General features: G+C 45.9%; 1 protein-coding gene and 2 non-coding genes across 4 annotated transcripts in view; all 3 read right to left on the minus strand.

Moving 5' to 3' along the window:
- atg16l1 (ATG16 autophagy related 16-like 1 (S. cerevisiae)) overlaps nt 1-20000 on the minus strand; it is a 30557-nt gene that overhangs the window by 2251 nt on the left and 8306 nt on the right. Inside the window, exons 8-18 of one of the 2 annotated variants that reach the window (XM_039776975.1) lie at nt 17174-17239; nt 16954-17049; nt 15864-15923; nt 15367-15411; nt 9884-9986; nt 8417-8522; nt 6745-6815; nt 5904-5975; nt 1981-2101; nt 1727-1832; nt 1328-1477 (exon numbers count right to left, since the gene is read on the minus strand). In XM_039776975.1, coding sequence (XP_039632909.1) covers nt 1328-1477; nt 1727-1832; nt 1981-2101; nt 5904-5975; nt 6745-6815; nt 8417-8522; nt 9884-9986; nt 15367-15411; nt 15864-15923; nt 16954-17049; nt 17174-17239 — 996 coding nt within the window. The remainder of the gene's footprint in view (nt 1-1327; nt 1478-1726; nt 1833-1980; nt 2102-5903; nt 5976-6744; nt 6816-8416; nt 8523-9883; nt 9987-15366; nt 15412-15863; nt 15924-16953; nt 17050-17173; nt 17240-20000) is intronic. The other variant, XM_039776983.1, reaches the window with a different exon arrangement.
- Nucleotides 2572-2852, minus strand: LOC120554466. Its single transcript, XR_005638459.1, has one exon.
- LOC120554461 lies at nt 8621-8900 on the minus strand. The gene has a single exon (XR_005638457.1).

The raw sequence follows: 20000 nt of genomic DNA on the forward strand, positions 1-20000 counted from the left end.
GAGGGACCATGAGGGTGGTAGGGGAGAGGAGACCCGGCTGAGGTGGATCTGAGGGACCGTGAGGGTTGGTAGGGGGAGAGGAGACCGGCTGAGGTGGATCTGAGGGACCGTGAGGGTTGGTAGGGGGAGAGGAGACCGGCTGAGGTGGATCTGAGGGACCATGAGGGTTAGTAGGGGGAGAGGAGACCAGCTGAGGTGGATCTGAGGGGCCGTGAGGGTTGGTAGGGGGAGAGGAGACCGGCTGAGGTGGATCTGAGGGGCCGTGAGGGTTGGTAGGGGGAGAGGAGACCGGCTGAGGTGGATCTGAGGGACCGTGAGGGTTGGTAGGGGGAGAGGAGACCGGCTGAGGTGGATCTGAGGGACCGTGAGGGTTGGTAGGGGGAGAGGAGACCGGCTGAGGTGGATCTGAGGGACCGTGAGGGTTGGTAGGGGGAGAGGAGACCGGCTGAGGTGGATCTGAGGGACCATGAGGGTGGGTAGGGGGAGAGGAGACCGGCTGAGGTGGATCTGAGGGACCGTGAGGGTTGGTAGGGGGAGAGGAGACCGGCTGAGGTGGATCTGAGGGGCCGTGAGGGTTGGTAGGGGAGAGGAGGTCAGTGAGGTATGAGGGGGCCAGATGGTGGAGGGCTTTGGAGGTGAGGACCAGGATTTTGTAGGTGATCCGGTGGGAAATGGTAAGCCAGTGGAGTTGTTTTAGGACTGGAGTGATGTGGTGCCAGGATTTGGAGCAGGTAATGAGGCGGGCGGCTGAGTTCTGGACCAGTTGGAGTCGGTTGATGTTGGTAGAGCTGATGCCGAGGAGAAGTGAGTTGCAGTAGTCCAGTCGGGAGGAGATGAAGGCGTGAATGAGTCTTTCAGCAGCGGGGGGTGTGAGAGAGGGTCTGATTTTGGCGATGTTGCGGAGGTGAAAGAAGGAGGTTTTAATGACTTGACGGATGTGAGGCTCAAGGGAGAGGGTGGAATCAAAGATCACAACAAGGTTACGGGCCTGGGGAGATGGGGAGACAATGGTGCCGTCGATGGTGAGAGTGGGGGGGGGTTAGTGGTTTTGCTGAGTGTGGATTTGGAGCCGATGAGGAGGAATTCTGTTGTATCACTGTTGAGTTTGAGGAAGTTGTGTTGCATCCAGGTTTTAATAGCTGTGGGAGAGGGGAGGATTGTGGGGGGAGATTTGGTGCTGAGGTAGATCTGTGTGTCATCGGCGTAACAGTGGAAGTCCAGGTTGAAGTGTGTCTGCCTGTCTGTCTGTCTTTCTAACCTGTCTCTGTCTTTGTGTCTGCCTGTCTGACTCTCTAACCAGTCTGTCTCTCTAGCCTGTCTCTCCTACCTGAAGGTGTGTCTGACAGCGTTGGTTCTCAGGTCTATGATCTTGAGCAGGTCGTCTCTGGAGCAGCTGAGCAGTTCGGTCCGGTCGTGGTTCAGGTCCAGAGAGGTCACCCTGCCCTGCAGCTCCAGCTCCTGGACTATGGTCTCAGCCCTGACACACACACATATATACACCACACACACACAGACAGACAGACAGACAGACAGACACAGTGATTAGTCGACTTATAGACTTGACTATGTGCAGCTGAACTGTCACATCATTTTTCAGCTGTAGGTTCTCATTGGCTGGCTGGGTTCTGGCTGGTTAGGCAGCTCCACATTGAGTTCCTAGTATCAGACAGTATGTGTGTACACAGCCAAGCTCTGGTTACACCGAGACAACGGTTCATAAACGTACCTGATGTCCCAGAACCGAACTTTCTTATCAAAGTGTCCACTCATCACACACTGCTCCGTGCACACAATGTCATTACAGCTGGAGCCGGCAAACACTGTCTTCATACCTGCACAGGTGAGAGAGACGCACAACAGGTCAAACTCACACACACACACACACACACACACACACACACACACACACACACACACACACACACACACACACACACACAGCTGCTCTGTCAACCCAGAACTAACTGTCCAATCACGTACAGACTTTGCTGCGCAGGTCCCAGAGTTTGAGTGTTCGGTCGTAGCTCCCGGAGACGATTCGAGCGTTGTCCAATAGGAAGCGAGCGGACAGCACCTTCCCACTGTGACCTGTCAACGTATGCTGAAAACACACACACACACACACACACACACACACACACACACACACACACACACACACACACACACACACACACACACACACACACACACACACACACAATGTAATGTACAGAGATGTCAAGCCCAAAAAGGCTGCCTTAACGTTTGTAACTCAAAATATTCCAAATATTTTCTCTGCTGTCAAACTTTATTTTGACTGAGCCCAAAAAGACAGTTTAAAAAACGCTTTATAATCTAAATATTCCACCTTTTTTCTAAAATATTTATATTTTTTAGAGTACGTCCTCGGACATCTAAAAACAGCATCAAGATTAAATTTTTATATCAGCGGGTGAAAGTCTTTGCACAATGATATCCATTTCTAACTGATAGTTAAGTTTAGATGTTGAAAACAGACTTCTTGTGTGTTTTATTATTTTAAAATAAAGATATATAAGTATATAAGTCTGGTAAAGTTTTTCTCTTTGTGGTCTCAGCAGGAGAGTGAGATCAGTACTCAGGCCCCGCCCCCTGGGCCACACGCTCCGTCCTGATTGGTTCTGTTGGAAGTGAGTCTTCATCACACTGAGCCTGCAGGCTCTCTGTACAGACTCACACTGTGATGTCACTTCCTGTCTCTGTCAGCAGCTGCTGGGACCACCACTGCACCACTAGAGCATGATGGGAAAACAAAGCTGGGGCTGCTGGGAGCCAAGATGGCCAACAGAGGGGGGGCCGAGCTTCAGACCTTTTACTTTACATCACAGACCACAAGATGGCAGAACAGTTATTATTCATGATTCTTCCTGCTTAGGGTTAGGTTAACTAACTAACTAACTAACTAACTAACTAACTAACTAACTAACTAACTCATAGAGGAATGTTTGGTTTCCCCTGAAGAGGTTTAGCCAGCGATAAGATAAGATCTAAGAATAACTTTACTAGAAAATAGCTGGAATATTTCTTTTGAGAGAAAAAAAATAAAAATAAATAAAAAGTCTTTATTCAACGTTTTGGACCCTTGGGTTAAACGCTAAGATAAACAGCTGTTGGAACCTGACCTGATAGCCAATCAGAAATGGAGTAATTGGGGAAATCATTGGTGATACCGAGCCTTAGCTCTGATATTAAGTGGTAGTTAAGTAGTAGATATTAAGCCCTAGTTCTGTTATTAAGTAGTAGTTAAGCCCTAGTTCTGTTATTAAGTAGTAGTTCAGGGCTCCACACTAACTTTTTGCCTTGGTTGCACTGGTGCGCTTAACTTTTTTTATTTAGGTGCACCAGCACAAAATTTAGGTGCACCCAAATTTTTCCTTGCATCGCCGTAACGCTGAATGGCGATACACGATATATAGCTCTGTATTTTTTTACAAAGTGGGCTAAATGTTCAGTTTTAAGTCAAAGCCACTTTTCACAAGGTCTTTTATTAAAACAGATTGTGATTAAAATAAAATGCAAAGACAGGGTTTTCTTTACCAGTTTGAAAATATACAGCTGCAACACATGTAAATGAAAGTTATCTAAAATAAAAAGCCTGAGAAAGCTCCTTCATAAGCTTTCAACAACAATAACAGACTGATTAAAAGAGAGAGAGGACGCCCGGATAGCTCAGTTGGTAAATATAGAGGTTTGACTCCGACCTGCAGCCCTTTCCTATATGACAGGCATGAAAACCGGTCAGGGGTGAAAAAGGTGAGAAGGATATTACCCTTCTAGGGTGGTCCGGGGGCATGCCCCCCCAGAAGAAAATTTTAAATATTCCATATTTTAAAGCATCAATCTGATGCATTTTGAGATGCATTTTTTGCCAACCAACAGTGTAATATTTCAATATGCACTCATTAAAGTTAATTTGACTGGCAAAACAGTTAAAGTCCTTCTGATATTACACAATAATAAAAGTCATAATTTTTAAAGACTAAAAAGTTTTGGATACATTTGTACTTCTTCCAACCATATATTAAATTAAGAGTCAATGTGGATTTACATATTGCAATAATATCATAATCCTACAATGAATCATTGTGAAAACTAAAATTTACTACTTTGGCCAGGTCATCATCAAAAAAGCAAATTAGTACATTCATGATTTTGTCCATGTTGATATTAGCTGCTTTATTTAAATTTATTAAAAACGTGGCATTGTTTATCTTTTCATATAGCTAGACGTCTAAACTCTGGGACAAGGCCGTTATGTTTAAATACCTGCCATGCTGATTCCAAACAGACAGCTTTATCAAGGCAGTTTGGGCTTCAGATAGTTTTACAAATCATGATCCGCTATGAACGTGCACACTCGTATTGTTTGTATCACGGTCGGTCAGTAAAGGAACAGTCGCAGTCTTAACGGTAGCGGTCGTTGCCGGTAACGTACTCGTATTACAGAGTGCACGGACCGAAGCTTTGTGACCAGCATCTAATGACTAGCATCTAATGACTAGCATCTAATGACTAGCAAGCCCCGTCTTACCGCTGCCGGCGTCTTCCTTGAACATGCGCTGCAGAAGGTTGGTGGAACTCGTTTCATTGGTTGGTGGAAGTTCGATGATTGGTCAAAGCTATAGACAGTATGGTTAAATCCAGCGCATTAAAACAAGTCCCATGTGGACTTTTTAATTTATTTATTTTTCTAAAATAGTCATACGGCACCAGGCCCGAGTACTTACACCCCCTCTCCCCTTAAACATTTTCTCATCAAATCTACACGATTCACGTAGGTCACCTATTTTGGTTTCGAAACGGCGAATTTTGCCGAAAGGGGAGTGATTTTCATGTCTGTACATGTCATCCCCCCTCTCTCCCCCTTTCATGTCTTCAGCTTTCCTATCAAAATAAAGGCCGAAATCTTAAAAAAAAAAAAAAAAACGACCGAAAGACGGGGAGTACGATGGACTGAACGTGTGCTAGGCTACTCAGAGAGTGACGGCTGACTCATTAGCGGCGTTACACCAGTCTTGTGTCGGCTATGAAATGTCTGTATCGTCACTGCGCTGCATTTTTATGAACTATGATCCAGCATGCTCCGTCTATTACTCAACCAACTGAAGTTAGTTTAATAATGTGTTTTTCGCCGTGGCGGCCGCAGTAACAGAGTTACCAGCGGAAACACTGGTACCAATACAGGTTTCCCTCTCATACTTAACAATATACAGCTGGGTTATAACTATTAAAACTGTAGACAAATGTCGGGAGTTTGGACCAGCGGCGCTGTGTCTCTCCATGTTGCAGGTGAGCCGGCCGGTGTGTGAGTGAATGGGGGGGGGCTGCACGGAGGAGAGATCCAAATCCAAACACAGGCACGGCTTTCCAGAAGGAATGGGTCATGTAACGCAACATTAAACCATATCGATATAAACAACATCGCTCCGTTAGTGGAGAGGCAGCGGATGCGAGGACGTTAGGTGCACCGGTGCGACCTAGGAAAAATCTTAGTCGCACCCTTACAAATTGGTCGCACTCTCGAGCCCTGTAGTTATTAAACCCTAGTTCTGTTATTAAGTAGTTATTAAACCCTAGTTCTGTTATTAAGTAGTAGTTATTAAACCCTAGTTCTGTTATTAAGTAGTAGTTATTAAACCCTAGTTCTGTTATTAAGTAGTAGTTATTAAACCCTAGTTCTGTTATTAAGTAGTAGTTATTAAACCCTAGTTCTGTTATTAAGTAGTAGTTATTAAACCCTAGTTCTGTTATTAAGTAGTAGTTATTAAACCCTAGTTCTGTTATTAAGTAGTAGTTATTAAACCCTAGTTCTGTTATTAAGTGGTAGTAGAAAGAACGTGTGACAGTCAAGTGAAAGTGAGATGAGAGCTGTAAGGACTCACCCTCAGCCTGTAGTCGTCTACGGTCCAGATCCGACTGGCGAAGTCATTGGAGGCCGCGAGCAGGTACGAGCCCTGAACACAACACAACGGTCAAGTCAACAGGTCCCTGAACACAACATTTATCAGAAAAGCAGGTACCAGAGTTTTTGCGCCATCGTACGGCTTAACTGTTTAAATCAACGAAGAATGGTCTTTAGACTTGTTTGAGGTGAGTGTTTCCCGAGCTTTGTGGTAGACCTAGCTGTGTGTATCTGGCGGGGGGTTCTGCGTCTTTCCTCTACAAAATATTACGGTTTACGTTTAAAAAAAAGCTATTTCCCTGACACATTATGTGTCTCTTTGTGAGAACATCATTTTGGACTGTTATCTCCATATCTGTGTCTAAAACATTTGGAGAAACTAGAGCAGATAATACATAAACCCTCAGAAAGCTTAAAAACAAAAGTTAAACATAAAGAATTATATATTATAGTCATTAGATCTGAGAAAAGACAAAGTCATTCAGCACCTAAACCTTATAATGGCAGGAAAACCCTGGAGTCTGTTCAGTTTAGTACGTTCGGAAGTTATTTTTTTAACATTTCATAGACTAAAGTGTTAATCATGAAAAGAATCTGCAGATTGATCCAAAATAACAGTTAGTTGTTGCTGATGAAATGCCAAAAACACACAAGTGTGAAACATGTTGTCTTTGTGTCAAACCAAAGCTGACCGTTCAGAGCCGTCAGAGTTTATTACCGATACCATGATATCTTTTACACTTTCTGACCAAGCGGGAGGTGAAATAACAAAGCATGACAATATAATAAAACACCAAAAATTAAACATTAAAAACCCTTACAGCGCTGTCAAACTCAATGCTGGTGATTCCAGCGTTGCTGCCGGTCAGAGCTCCTTTCGGCTCACAGCGACCTGAACACAGGGAATGAAACCAGTTAAAAGCCTGTTGGTTCCTACTGAACACAGGGAATGAAACCAGTTAAAAGCCTGTTGGTTCCTAGTGAACACAGGGAATGAAACAAGTGTAAAGCCTGTTGGTTCCTACTGAACACAGGGAATGAAACAAGTGTAAAGCCTGTTGGTTCCTATTGAACACAGGGAATGAAACAAGTGTAAAGCCTGTTGGTTCCTATTGAACACAGGGAATGAAACAAGTGTAAAGCCTGTTGGTTCCTACTGAACACAGGGAATGAAACCAGTTAAAAGCCTGTTGGTTCCTACTGAACACAGGGAATGAAACCCGTTAAAAGCCTGTTGGTTCCTACTGAACACAGGGAATGAAACCCGTTAAAAGCCTGTTGGTTCCTACTGAACACAGGGAATGAAACCCGTTAAAAGCCTGTTGGTTCCTACTGAACACAGGGAATGAAACCAGTTTAAAGCCTGTTGGTTCTTACTGAACACAGGGAATGAAACAAGTTAAAAGCCTGTTGGTTCCTACTGAACACAGGGAATGAAACCAGTTAAAAGCCTGTTGGTTCCTATTGAACACAGGGAATGAAACCCGTTAAAAGCCTGTTGGTTCCTAGAACACAGGTGAACCCGAAAGCCTGTTGGTTTTACTGAACACAGGGAATGAAACCAGTTAAAAGCCTGTTGGTTCCTACTGAACACAGGGAATGAAACCCGTTAAAAGCCTGTTGGTTCCTAGTGAACACAGGGAATGAAACCAGTTTAAAGCCTGTTGGTTCCTAGTGAACAAAGGGAATGAAACAAGTTAAAAGCCTGTTGGTTCTTACTGAACACAGGGAATGAAACAAGTGTAAAGCCTGTTGGTTCCTACTGAACACAGGGAATGAAACCAGTTAAAAGCCTGTTGGTTCCTACTGAACACAGGGAATGAAACAAGTTAAAAGCCTGTTGGTTCTTACTGAACACAGGGAATGAAACAAGTGTAAAGCCTGTTGGTTCTTACTGAACACAGGGAATGAAACCAGTTAAAAGCCTGTTGGTTCTTACTGAACACAGGGAATGAAACAAGTTAAAAGCCTGTTGGTTCTTACTGAACACAGAGAATGAAACCAGTTAAAAGCCTGTTGGTTCTTACTGAACACAGAGAATGAAACCAGTTAAAAGCCTGTTGGTTCATACTGAACACAGGGAATGAAACAAGTTTAAAGCCTGTTGGTTCATACTGAACACAGGGAATGAAACAAGTTTAAAGCCTGTTGGTTCATACTGAACACAGGGAATGAAACAAGTTTAAAGCCTGTTGGTTCTTACTGAACACAGAGAATGAAACAAGTTTAAAGCCTGTTGGTTCATACTGAACACAGGGAATGAAACAAGTTAAAAGCCTGTTGGTTCATACTGAACACAGGGAATGAAACAAGTTTAAAGCCTGTTGGTTCATACTGAACACAGGGAATGAAACAAGTTTAAAGCCTGTTGGTTCATACTGAACACAGGGAATGAAACAAGTTTAAAGCCTGTTGGTTCTTACTGAACACAGAGAATGAAACAGGGGCGTGCTAGTCTTGTTTTGTTTGATAATACTTTTCTTATGAACTCACCGGCCACGACCTCCCACAGCTTAACCCTCCGGTCCATCCCTCCTGTTGCTAGGAGACGAGAGCCGGGGCTGAACCGCACGGCGTTCACCTCGCCGTCATGGGCATCCTGAACACAGACAGACAGACAGACAGACAGACAGACAGACGTTAACAGTCAGGTTGAACTCTGAATAAAAGGTGTGTTTGTGTTTCTCTTCCTGTTTTGGTCTCAGGTTGAAAACTTGAGATCATGTCCCTCCTCTCCCTTCGGCCTCACGCTCCGTTCTGATTGGTTCTGTTGGAAGTGAGTCATCATCACACTGAGCCTGCAGGCTCTCTGTGCAGACTCACGCTGTGATGTCACTTCCTGTGTCTGTCAGCAGCTGCTGGGACCACCACTGCACCACTAGAGCATGATGGGAAAACAGAGCCTGGGCTGCTGGGAGCCAGAGGACCACAGGAGAGGATTCTGGGTAATCAGACCTTTTACTGCTCATCACCGACCAATCAGGTGACACTATGGGACGTACCAAGAGGACTGCAAGACTGACTGACGTAAGTTTCCAAACTTCTCAAACCAAAACGCTGGCAGCACCGTTTCCAAACCTCTGTTTTTATATTATATATTAAATCTAACTTTTATTTGCTTAAAGTGATGGTTCGGAGTAATTTACCCTAGGGTCCTTTGCACCACGACCTCGATAAATCATTTCGGGCATTATTAGTCATTTAAGAGATACAAACGTGGGTCCATTAGCCCCGCGCTAAGCTATTCAGCGGCTAACGCTACTCTACGCTAACTCGCCCAATGTTAGACCCAGGTGAAAAAAGCTTCTGGGGGGGGTGTTTGGCTCGAGGTCGTGGTGCAAAGGACCCTAGGGTAAATTACTCCGAACCATCACTTTAAAAGGGATACGCCACCGTTTGTTGAAATAGGTCTTATCACGGTCTCCCCTAGCTGTAGATAGGTGAAATAGGGCTTATCACGGTCTCCCCTAGCTGTAGATAGGTGAAATAGGGCTTATCACGGTCTCCCCTAGCTGTAGATAGGTGAAATAGGGCTTATCACGGTCTCCCCTAGCTGTAGATAGGTGAAATAGGGCTCATCACGGTCTCCCCTAGCTGTAGATAGGTGAAATAGGGCTTATCACGGTCTCCCCTAGCTGTAGATAGGTGAAATAGGGCTCATCACGGTCTCCCCTAGCTGTAGATAGGTGAAATAGGGCTTATCACGGTCTCCCCTAGCTGTAGATAGGTGAAATAGGGCTTATCACGGTCTACCCTAGCTGTAGATAGGTGAAATAGGTCTTATCACGGTCTACCCTAGCTGTAGATAGGTGAAATAGGTCTTATCACGGTCTCCCCTAGCTGTAGATAGGTGAAATAGGGCTTATCACGGTCTCCCCTAGCTGTAGATAGGTGAAATGTGCACTGAGACCGTGATAAACAAACAGTGGCATATCCCTTTAACACATTCAGGTTACTTACGAAGACGTGCAGCGCCGTGGACGGGACTCGAACCTCGGCACACACTCCTGAAGGAGCTTCTGTGTTTTCAGGAGACGTGTTGAAAGCGTTTCCAGGGCGACGCCTGCAGAGGAAGATGAGTGTTCATTAAAAACAGACCTGAACTCTTCATGTATTATATACTATATACTCTCTCATGTATTATATACTATATACTCTCTGGGCAATATATCGATATTCTATCGATATCGTGATATGAGACCAAATATAGTCTTAGATTTTGGATATTGTGATATCGTGATATGACATAAGTGGTCTTTTACTGGTTTTAAAGGCTGCATTACAGTAAAGTGATGTACTTTTCTATACTATGCTTTTTTTATTATTTGCCTTTCCCCATTTAGACATTATGTCCACATTACTGATGATTATTGATCTAAAATCTAAGTGTGAAGATATTTTGTTAAAGCACCAATTATCAAACCTAGAATATTGCCGCAATATCGATATTGAGGTATTTGGTCAAGAATATCGTGATATCTTATTTTCTCCATATCGCCCAGCCCTACACCGGGCTAAACAAGGTGTCTGGGGGAAACCCTGAACTGCTACTGTTAGCTGGTAACCTGAGAGAAAGTCTAAAGATGTTCTGTTCCCTACATGCAGATGAATGTCTCCAGTACCCAGAGTTCCTACAGTCTCTTGTTCCTACTAGAGGTGTTGAAATTAATCAAATAATCGATGCATCGAATCGTGGACATGGACGTTGCTGCATCAATAATCGACCAGCTCATAATCCATTATTTCTGTTTATAATGTAATGTAGGCCTGACAACATTTCGGTTTACATATTCTGGGATTTCTTGCACATTCAGGAAGTCCCATGTGCTCAGTGCTGTATAGGTTTATGTATCCAAGTTATTTAGTATTAGAGCACTGCAGAATGTTTGGTTTTTGAAGCTTGAAAAGCTACGAATTAAATATCCTACATGGCATTAATAGAAACATGGATTAAATATCCTACATGGCTTTAATAGAAACACTTATTTGACGCATCGTGATATTGAATCGAAGACATGATAATCGTTGGTTGCCCTTTTTGGATGCTATTTGGTTGGCTTTTTGGTTGCCTTGGTTTCTAGTGTTTAAAAGGCGATGAAAAGACCTCTAGTATATTAGGTCCTTGTTGCTACAGTCAGTGTGTGTCGTACTGCTACGGGTGATTCTAACACGACATAACAGAGACTGGGAGGACCAACAGGATCGGGTTAGGGACTGTACACAGGAACAACAACACAGGGTTTCCCACACATAGGTTCTACTTGAGACCCACCCAGGTAGATAAAATCCAAATAAAATAGTTTTTCCAATCAACGGTGTATTTTTTACAGTCCGCCGTGGGATTAACTGTACTAATAAAACCCAAGATCCACCGCAGCCACACGGCTGTGAACGCTCCCTGGTTGTTACCCCTGTCACAGTCTGGTTGTTACCCCTGTCACAGTCCGGTTGGTCACCCTGTCACAGTCTGGTTGTCACCCATGTCACAGTCCGGCTGTTACCCCTGTCAGTCTCACTCTGGTCTGGTGTCCACTCCATGTCACAGTCCCCCTGTCCTGTTCCTCCCGTCCATTTCCAGTCTGCTTTCCATTACCCCTGTCACAGTCTTTTCCTGTTCCATTCACAGTCTTTCCATTACCCCTGTCTAGTTTTCCCTGTCCATTTCCTTCTGGTGCTTCCTTCACAGTCCGGTGCTTTCCCCCCGTCACAGTCCGTTTGTTCCCTTCCTTCCCCTGTCGGACCGTCTGGTTCACCCCCTGTCACGTCCCGTCCCTGTTACCCCTGTCACAGTCCTGCCTTTGTTACCCTATTTTCTCCCCCTGTTCACCCCTGTTACCATTCTTCCAGTCTGTTACCTTCTGTCGTTTTTTTTCTACTGTCACAGTCTGGTTGTTACCGTTTTTTATGCCTTTCACCCTTCCTGTCCATGACCCTGTCACATCCGTTCACCCCGTCACAGTCTGATCTTTTTTTTTACATCTGGTTGTCACCCCTGTTCCTCTGGTTTACCATGTCCATCCTTCCATCCCCTTCCGTCCTCCCCGTCAATCCGTTTGTCCCTCTGTCACAGTCGCCTCCCATGTCACAGTCAGCTGTCACCCATGTCTGATCCGGTTCCCCCCTGTCACAGTCCTTTTGTTCCCCTGTCACCAGTCGGTTGTTACCCTGTCACAGTCTGTCCACTTCCCCTGTTACATTCCGTTCCAGTCACAGTTGTCCTTCCTTACCCCCCTCACTGTCGTTCCCTGTCATCGTCCTGTCCTTTCCCTTTCCCTTCTTCCGCGGCGTTCCCCTTCCGTCTTTTTCCCCTGTCACAGTCCTTCCTGTTACCCCTGTCACAGTCTGTGTTCCCCTGTCACATTGTTTTTTCTTTTTTGCTTTTTCTCTCTGTCTTGTTCCCTGTCACAGTCCATTTCCCAGTCTTGTTGTTTGGTCTGGCTGTTGAGGTTGGTGTTTGAGTTGGTTGTCTTGCGGTCTGCTGTCCTAGGTCTGGCTCCTTGTCAGGTCTGGCTCTTTTTGTCAAGGTCCAAGCATCACATTCCCCTCACCTTCCTGTTATTTCCCCTGTCACAGTCTGTTTGACCCTGTCACAGTCCGGTTGTTACCCCTGTCACAGTCTGGTCGTTACCCCACTGTCCGCATTCTCTTTATACTGACCCAGTCATCCCATCCCTACACTTACCCGGTAACTCTCAATGGGGGAAACACTGATCAGTCCTCACAAAATCACGCCCTATGTTTTTTGTCGTTTAACTCCAGAGATGTTCCAGATACCCCTGAACCTGCGTACCGATCCAACCAGCTTGTGATAAATACATCTTATTACGTTTTTATAAAGCTGCTCTTACTACTTATCCTATCTTTATGGATGTTATTATGTTAAGCTCTTACTACTTTTTTTTTTTTTTTTTTTTTTTTTTTTTTTTTTTTTTTTTTTTTTTTTTTTTTTTTACTATCTCTGTATGGATGTTATTTTGTTAGAGCTCTTACTACTATCTTGTATGGATGTTATTATGTTAAAGCTCTTACTACTATCTCCTGTATGTGTATGTTATGTTGTTATTCTACTCTTCCTGGTATGGATGTTATTGCTCTTTCTACTACCCTCTCTGTATGGATGTTGTTATGTAGGCTCTTCTCTTATGGATGTTATTCATTTAGCTCTTACTACTTTCTTCTTTTGATGTTCATTCCTTATTAATTTTATATTTCTTTGTTTGTTTAAGCTCTTACTACTACCCTGTATGGATTATTTATTATAGTCTCTTACTACTTTCTTGTATTTTTTTTTTTTTTTTTTTTTTTTGTTATTATGTTATCTCCTTCTTGTATGTTTATATCTTGTTCTTCCTACTCCCTTGTGTGATATTATGTGATAATAAGCTCTTACTCTATCTGTATGGATGTTATTATGTTAAAGCTCTTACTACTACTCTGTATGTGATGTTATTATTATGTTAAAGCTCTTACTACTATTTTTTTTTTTTTTTTTTTTTTTTTTTTTTTTTTTTTTTTTTTTTTTTTTTTTTTTTTTTTTTTTTTCTACTATATGTGTTATTATATTATCACTATTCTTATTTTTTTTTTTTTTTCTACTACCATGGATGTTATTATATGTCTCTACTATCTCTGTATGATGTTTATTATGTTAACTCTTCTTGTATGTATGTATGTTATATGTCACTACTCTTTTTTTTTTTTTTTTTTTTTTTTTATCTCTGTATGGATGTTATTATGTTAAGCTCTTTCCACCTCTACCATGTATGGATGTTATGATGTTAAAAGCTCCTTTACTACTATCTCTGTATAGGTATGTTATTATGTTAAAGCTCTTACTACTCCTCCTGTATGGATGTTACATTAAATATTACACTCTTACTCCTGTATGGATGTTACATGTTACTTCCTTCCACTATTCTTTTTTTTTTCTTTCTCTTTTTGTTTGTTTTTGTTGCTCTTCTCTCCCTTTTTTTTTTGTTGCTCTTCTCTTCTTTTTTTTTTTTTGCTCTTCTCCTCCCCTTTTTTTTTTTTTTTTTGTTCCCTCTTCTCTTTTTTTTTTTTTTTGTTTCTTCCTTTCTACCATGTATGTTATTATGTTAAGCTCTACTACTATCTCTGTATGGATATTATTATATTAAGCTCTTCACCCTGTATGTTGTTTTGTATTAAAGCTCTTACTACTATCTGTATGCATGGGTTATTATGTTAAAGCTCTTACTACTACTCTGTATGGATGTTATTATGTTAGAGCTCTTACTACTATCTCTGTATGGATGTTATTATGTTAAAGCTCTTACTACTATCCCTGTATGGATGTTATTATGTTAAAGCTCTTACTACTATCTCTGTATGGATGTTATTATGTTAAAGCTCTTACTACTACCCCTGTATGGATGTTATTATGTTAAAGCTCTTACTACTATCTCTGTATGGATGTTATTATGTTAAAGCTCTTACTACTATCTCTGTATGGATGTTATTATGTTAAAGCTCTTACTACTATCTCTGTATGGATGTTATTATGTTAAAGCTCTTACTACTATCTCTGTATGGATGTTATTATGTTAAAGCTCTTACTACTATCTCTGTATGGATGTTATTATGTTAAAGCTCTTACTACTATCTCTGTATGGATGTTATTATGTTAAAGCTCTTACTACTATCTCTGTATGGATGTTATTATGTTAAAGCTCTTACTACTACCCCTGTATGGATGTTATTATGTTAAAGCTCTTACTACTATCTCTGTATGGATGTTATTATGTTAAAGCTCTTACTACTATCTCTGTATGGATGTTATTATGTTAAAGCTCTTACTACTATCTCTGTATGGATGTTATTATGTTAAAGCTCTTACTACTATCTCTGTATGGACGTTATTATGTTAGAGCTCTTACTACTACCCCTGTATGGATGGGATATGATTTCTATCTTTGTGAAACATTGACAAAAAATGAATGCCACAGAACTTCCTTTAATTATCCAGTTTGACAGCGAGTCATAACTGAAATAATCTCCTTTAAAAGGAGATTTTCTTCAGGGCTACATTATGTGGTCTCTGATCGGTACTCACCGATAGGAGCATTTTAGGCAGAATGGGAGGCTTTTCAGATTCTGGTATCGGTGTCAGAACATCTCTACTACAAACTGTTTTCACTGACGGCTCAGCCATCAACACGTCACATGTCTGTTTCTCTGCTGACAGCCAATCACATCAGTTTCCTCTCAGCCAATCACATCAGTTTCCTCTCAGAGAAATCTGGTTTTCATTCAGAATGAAAGGGAGCGAGTGACGTGTGGATGAGAAAGCTGACAGAGTGAACACACACACACACACACACACACACACACACACACACACACACACACACACACACACACACACACACACACACACACACACACACACACACACACACACACACACACACACACACTTTCACCTGCAGGGAGCTGAGACCAGTCCAGGATCAACACACTCAGACACTCAGAGAGGGAGAGAGGGGAGGGGGGGGGGGGAGGGGGGGGGGGGGGGGGGGGGGGGGGGGGGGGGGGGGGGGGGGGGGGTGCAGACAGACAGACAGGTAGACAGAGAGAGAGACAAAAAGGTGACAGATAGAGGAGAGACGGGGGGGGGAGAGGGGGGGGGGGGGGGGTGGGTACATAGAAGGTGTCACGTCAAGGGAGAAAGGACAGACAGGTAGAGGGAGTAGAGAGAGCGAGACAGACAGACAGTTAAAGAGAGACACAGGTAGACAGACGGTGAAAGACAGACAGGACAGACACACAATTAGAGATTGACAGAGAGACAGGCAGACAGAGAGACAGAGAGAGACAGGCAGACAGAGAGACAGTTAGAGAGACAGACAGGTGTTAATGAGAACAGAGTCTCAGCAGAGACCCATTAGAAACGTGGATAGAGGGTCTCAGATCTACGTACCCAAATATGTTGGAGATGGAGTCCAGCAGACCGGCCGGAGGAGGCTGAGAGTTCTTCTTACTGCACACACACATCAACACTACGTTATAGCACACACACATCAACACTACGTTATAGCACTCACACACACATCAACACTACGTTATAGCACACACACACACACATCAACACACACTTATATCAACACACATCATACATTTAACTATATAACAACTCATCTATTAAACCTCACATACACACACACACACACACACACACACAAAATACACAGACAGGAGTTTGGACACACCTTCTCATTCAATGTGTTTCCTTTTATTTTCCACTTGACTATTTACATTGTAGATTCTCACTGAAGGCATCAAAACTATGAATGAACACATATGGAATTATGTACTTAACAAAAAGTGTGAAATAACTGAAAACATGTCTTATATTTTAGATTCTTCAGTAGCCACCCTTTGCTTTTTATTAATAAGGGAAAAACTTCCACTAATGAACCCCTGACAAAGCACACCTGTGAAGGTAAAACCATTTCAGGTGACTACCTCATGAAGCTCATTGAGAGAACACCAAGGGTTTGCAGAGTTATCAAAAACAAAGGGGGGGCTACTTGGCTGCTTGAAGAAATCTAAAATATAAGACATAATGATAAAGATAAAAATAAAAAAATAAAAATGTTTTCAGTTATTTCACACTTTTTGGTTAAGTACATAATTCCATATGTGTTCATTCATAGTTTTGATGCCTTCAGTGAGAATCTACAATGTAAATAGTCATGAAAATAAAGAAACTCATTGAATGAGAAGGTGTGTCCAAACTTTGGCCTATGTGTGTGTGTGTGTGTGTGTGTGTGTGTGTGTGTGTGTGTGTGTGTGTGTGTGTGTGTGTGTGTGTGTGTGTCTCTGTGTATGTGTGTGTGTGTGTGTGTGTGTGTGTGTGTGTGTGTGTGTGTGTGTGTGTGTGTGTGTGTGTGTGTGTGTGTGTGTCAAGAGGCATTTTTCATTACTGGATACTTCAGAGGCATATGGTCGGTGCCCAGCCCTAAGGGTGGCTGGACCAGGACTAGCCCTGGTCCTGGTCCAGGTCTGACCTGGGAGTTCTGCTCAGCGGTCTGTTGGGAGACGTCTCACCACCACCGCCACCTCCTTTCCCTCCGTCCTCCGCCAAAACCTCGATGTCATCGTCTCTGCAGACAGACAGATTCACTGTTACACCACAGACATCCAGCGGGCTGGGGCAGCGATTAAGGTCACAGACAGACAGACAGACAGACAGACAGACAGACAGGTGAGATAATAATAGGTACTGACGGGTCGATAGGTAGAGGCTCTTTGGCTGCGTCGGCCAGTTCCTTCTGCAGCTTGGCCTGTCTGCGTCTGGAACACACAGCACAACACACATTAGAGAGAGAGACACACACACACACACACACACACATACACACACACACACACACACACACACACACATATACACACACACACACATACATCTGTTATACATCTTATTATTCAAATGTTTTTATTGGGTTTTGAACTGCAAACACTTATAAACCAGTTAACAAGTCCCCAAACAGCAACAACAATTAAATGACAACAACAACACCAAAACAACAGAGTGACCGAGCCTGTGAACCAATCATGTCCCAGTGTTTCCAGCAGGAAACTGTAAATTAAAATAACCCAGAAATGGCTGCTAGACCTCATAAAGTCTCTGGGTTGAACCCCTGATGGTGTGTTTAAGTGCCCTTCCACCCTCCACCCAGCGCCTGGGACGCCTGTCTCACTTCCACCCTCCACCCAGCGCCTGGGACGCCTGTCTCACTTCCACCCTCCACCCAGCGCCTGGGACGCCTGTCTCACTTCCACCCTCCACCCAGCGCCTGGGACGCCCGTCTCACTTCCACCCTCCACCCAGCGCCTGGGACGCCCGTCTCCCACCCCTCCACCCGCCTGGGCGCCCGTCTCACTTCCACCCTCCACCCAGCCCTGGGACGCCCGTCTCACTTCCACCCCTCCACCCAGCGCCTGGGACGCCCTGTCTCACTTCCACCCTTCCACCCAGCACCTGGGACGCCCGTCTCACTTCCACCCTCCACCCAGCGCCTGGGACGCCCGTCTCACTTCCACCCTCCACCCAGCGCCTGGGACGCCCGTCTCACTTCCACCCTCCACCCAGCGCCTGGGACGCCTGTCTCACTTCCACCCTCCACCCAGCGCCTGGGACGCCTGTCTCACTTCCACCCTCCACCCAGCACCTGGGACGCCTGTCTCACTTCCACCCTCCACCCAGCACCTGGGACGCCTGTCTCACTTCCACCCTCCACCCAGCACCTGGGACGCCTGTCTCACTTCCACCCTCCACCCAGCGCCTGGGACGCCTGTCTCACTTCCACCCTCCACCCAGCGCCTGGGTGTGGGACTTGCCTCTCACTTCCACCCTCCACCCAGCACCTGGGACGCCCGTCTCACTTCCACCCTCCACCCAGCGCCTGGGACGCCCGTCTCACTTCCACCCTCCCACCCAGCGCCTGGGACGCCCGTCCTCACTCCACCCCTCCACCCAGCGCCTGGGACGCCTGTCTCATTCCACCCTCCCACCCAGCACCTGGGACGCCTGTCTCACTTCCACCCTCCACCCAGCACCTGGGACGCCTGTCTCACTTCCACCCTCCACCCAGCACCTGGGACGCCTGTCTCACTTCCACCCCTCCACCCAGCACCTGGGACGCCTGTCTCACTTCCCCCCCTCCACCCAGCGCCTGGGGCGCCCTGTCTCACTTCCACCCTCCACCCAGCTTCGGTGTGGGGCCTCCTGTCTCACTTCATCCCTCCACCCAGCGCCTGGGTGTGGGACGCCTGTCTCACTTCCATCCTCCACCCAGCGCCTGGGTGTGGGACGCCTGTCTCACTTCCACCCTCCACCCAGCGCCTGGGTGTGGGACGCCTGTCTCACTTCCACCCTCCACCCAGCGCCTGGGACGCCTGTCTCACTTCCATCCTCCACCCAGCGCCTGGGTGTGGGAGGCCTGTCTCACTTCCAGCCTCCACCCAGCGCCTGGGTGTGGGACGCCTGTCTCACTTCCATCCTCCACCCAGCGCCTGGGTGTGGGACGCCTGTCTCACTTCCATCCTCCACCCAGCGCCTGTGTGTGGGACGCCTGTCTCACTTCCATCCTCCACCCAGCGCCTGGGACGCCTGTCTCACTTCCATCCTCCACCCAGCGCCTGGGTGTGGGACGCCTGTCTCACTTCCATCCTCCACCCAGCGCCTGTGTGTGGGACGCCTGTCTCACTTCCACCCTCCACCCAGCGCCTGGGACGCCTGTCTCACTTCCACCCTCCACCCAGCGCCTGGGACGCCTGTCTCACTTCCACCCTCCACCCAGCGCCTGGGTGTGGGACGCCTGTCTCACTTCCATCCTCCACCCAGCGCCTGGGTGTGGGACGCCTGTCTCACTTCCATCCTCCACCCAGCGCCTGGGTGTGGGACGCCTGTCTCACTTCCACCCTCCACCCAGCGCCTGGGACGCCTGTCTCACTTCCATCCTCCACCCAGCGCCTGGGTGTGGGACGCCTGTCTCACTTCCACCCTCCACCCAGCGCCTGGGACGCCCCCGTCTCACTTCCATCCCTCCACCCAGCGCCTGGGTGTGGGAGGCCCTGTCTCACTTCCAGCCTCCACCCAGCCTGGGTGTGGGACCTCTCTCACTTCCACCCTCCACCCAGCGCCTGGGTGTGGGACGCCTGTCTCACTTCCATCCTCCACCCAGCGCCTGTGTGTGGGAGGCCTGTCTCACTTCCAGCCTCCACCCAGCGCCTGGGTGTGGGACGCCTGTCTCACTTCCAGCCTCCACCCAGCACCTGGGTGTGGGACGCCTGTCTCACTTCCATCCTCCACCCAGCGCCTGGGTGTGGGACGCCTGTCTCACTTCCACCCTCCACCCAGCGCCTGGGACGCCTGTCTCACTTCCATCCTCCACCCAGCGCCTGGGTGTGGGAGGCCTGTCTCACTTCCATCCTCCACCCAGCGCCTGGGACGCCTGTCTCACTTCCAGCCTCCACCCAGCGCCTGTGTGTGGGACGCCTGTCTCACTTCCACCCTCCACCCAGCGCCTGGGACGCCTGTCTCACTTCC

This window comes from Perca fluviatilis, chromosome 2, assembly GCF_010015445.1.
Source record: "Perca fluviatilis chromosome 2, GENO_Pfluv_1.0, whole genome shotgun sequence".
Taxonomy (NCBI): domain Eukaryota; kingdom Metazoa; phylum Chordata; class Actinopteri; order Perciformes; family Percidae; genus Perca; species Perca fluviatilis.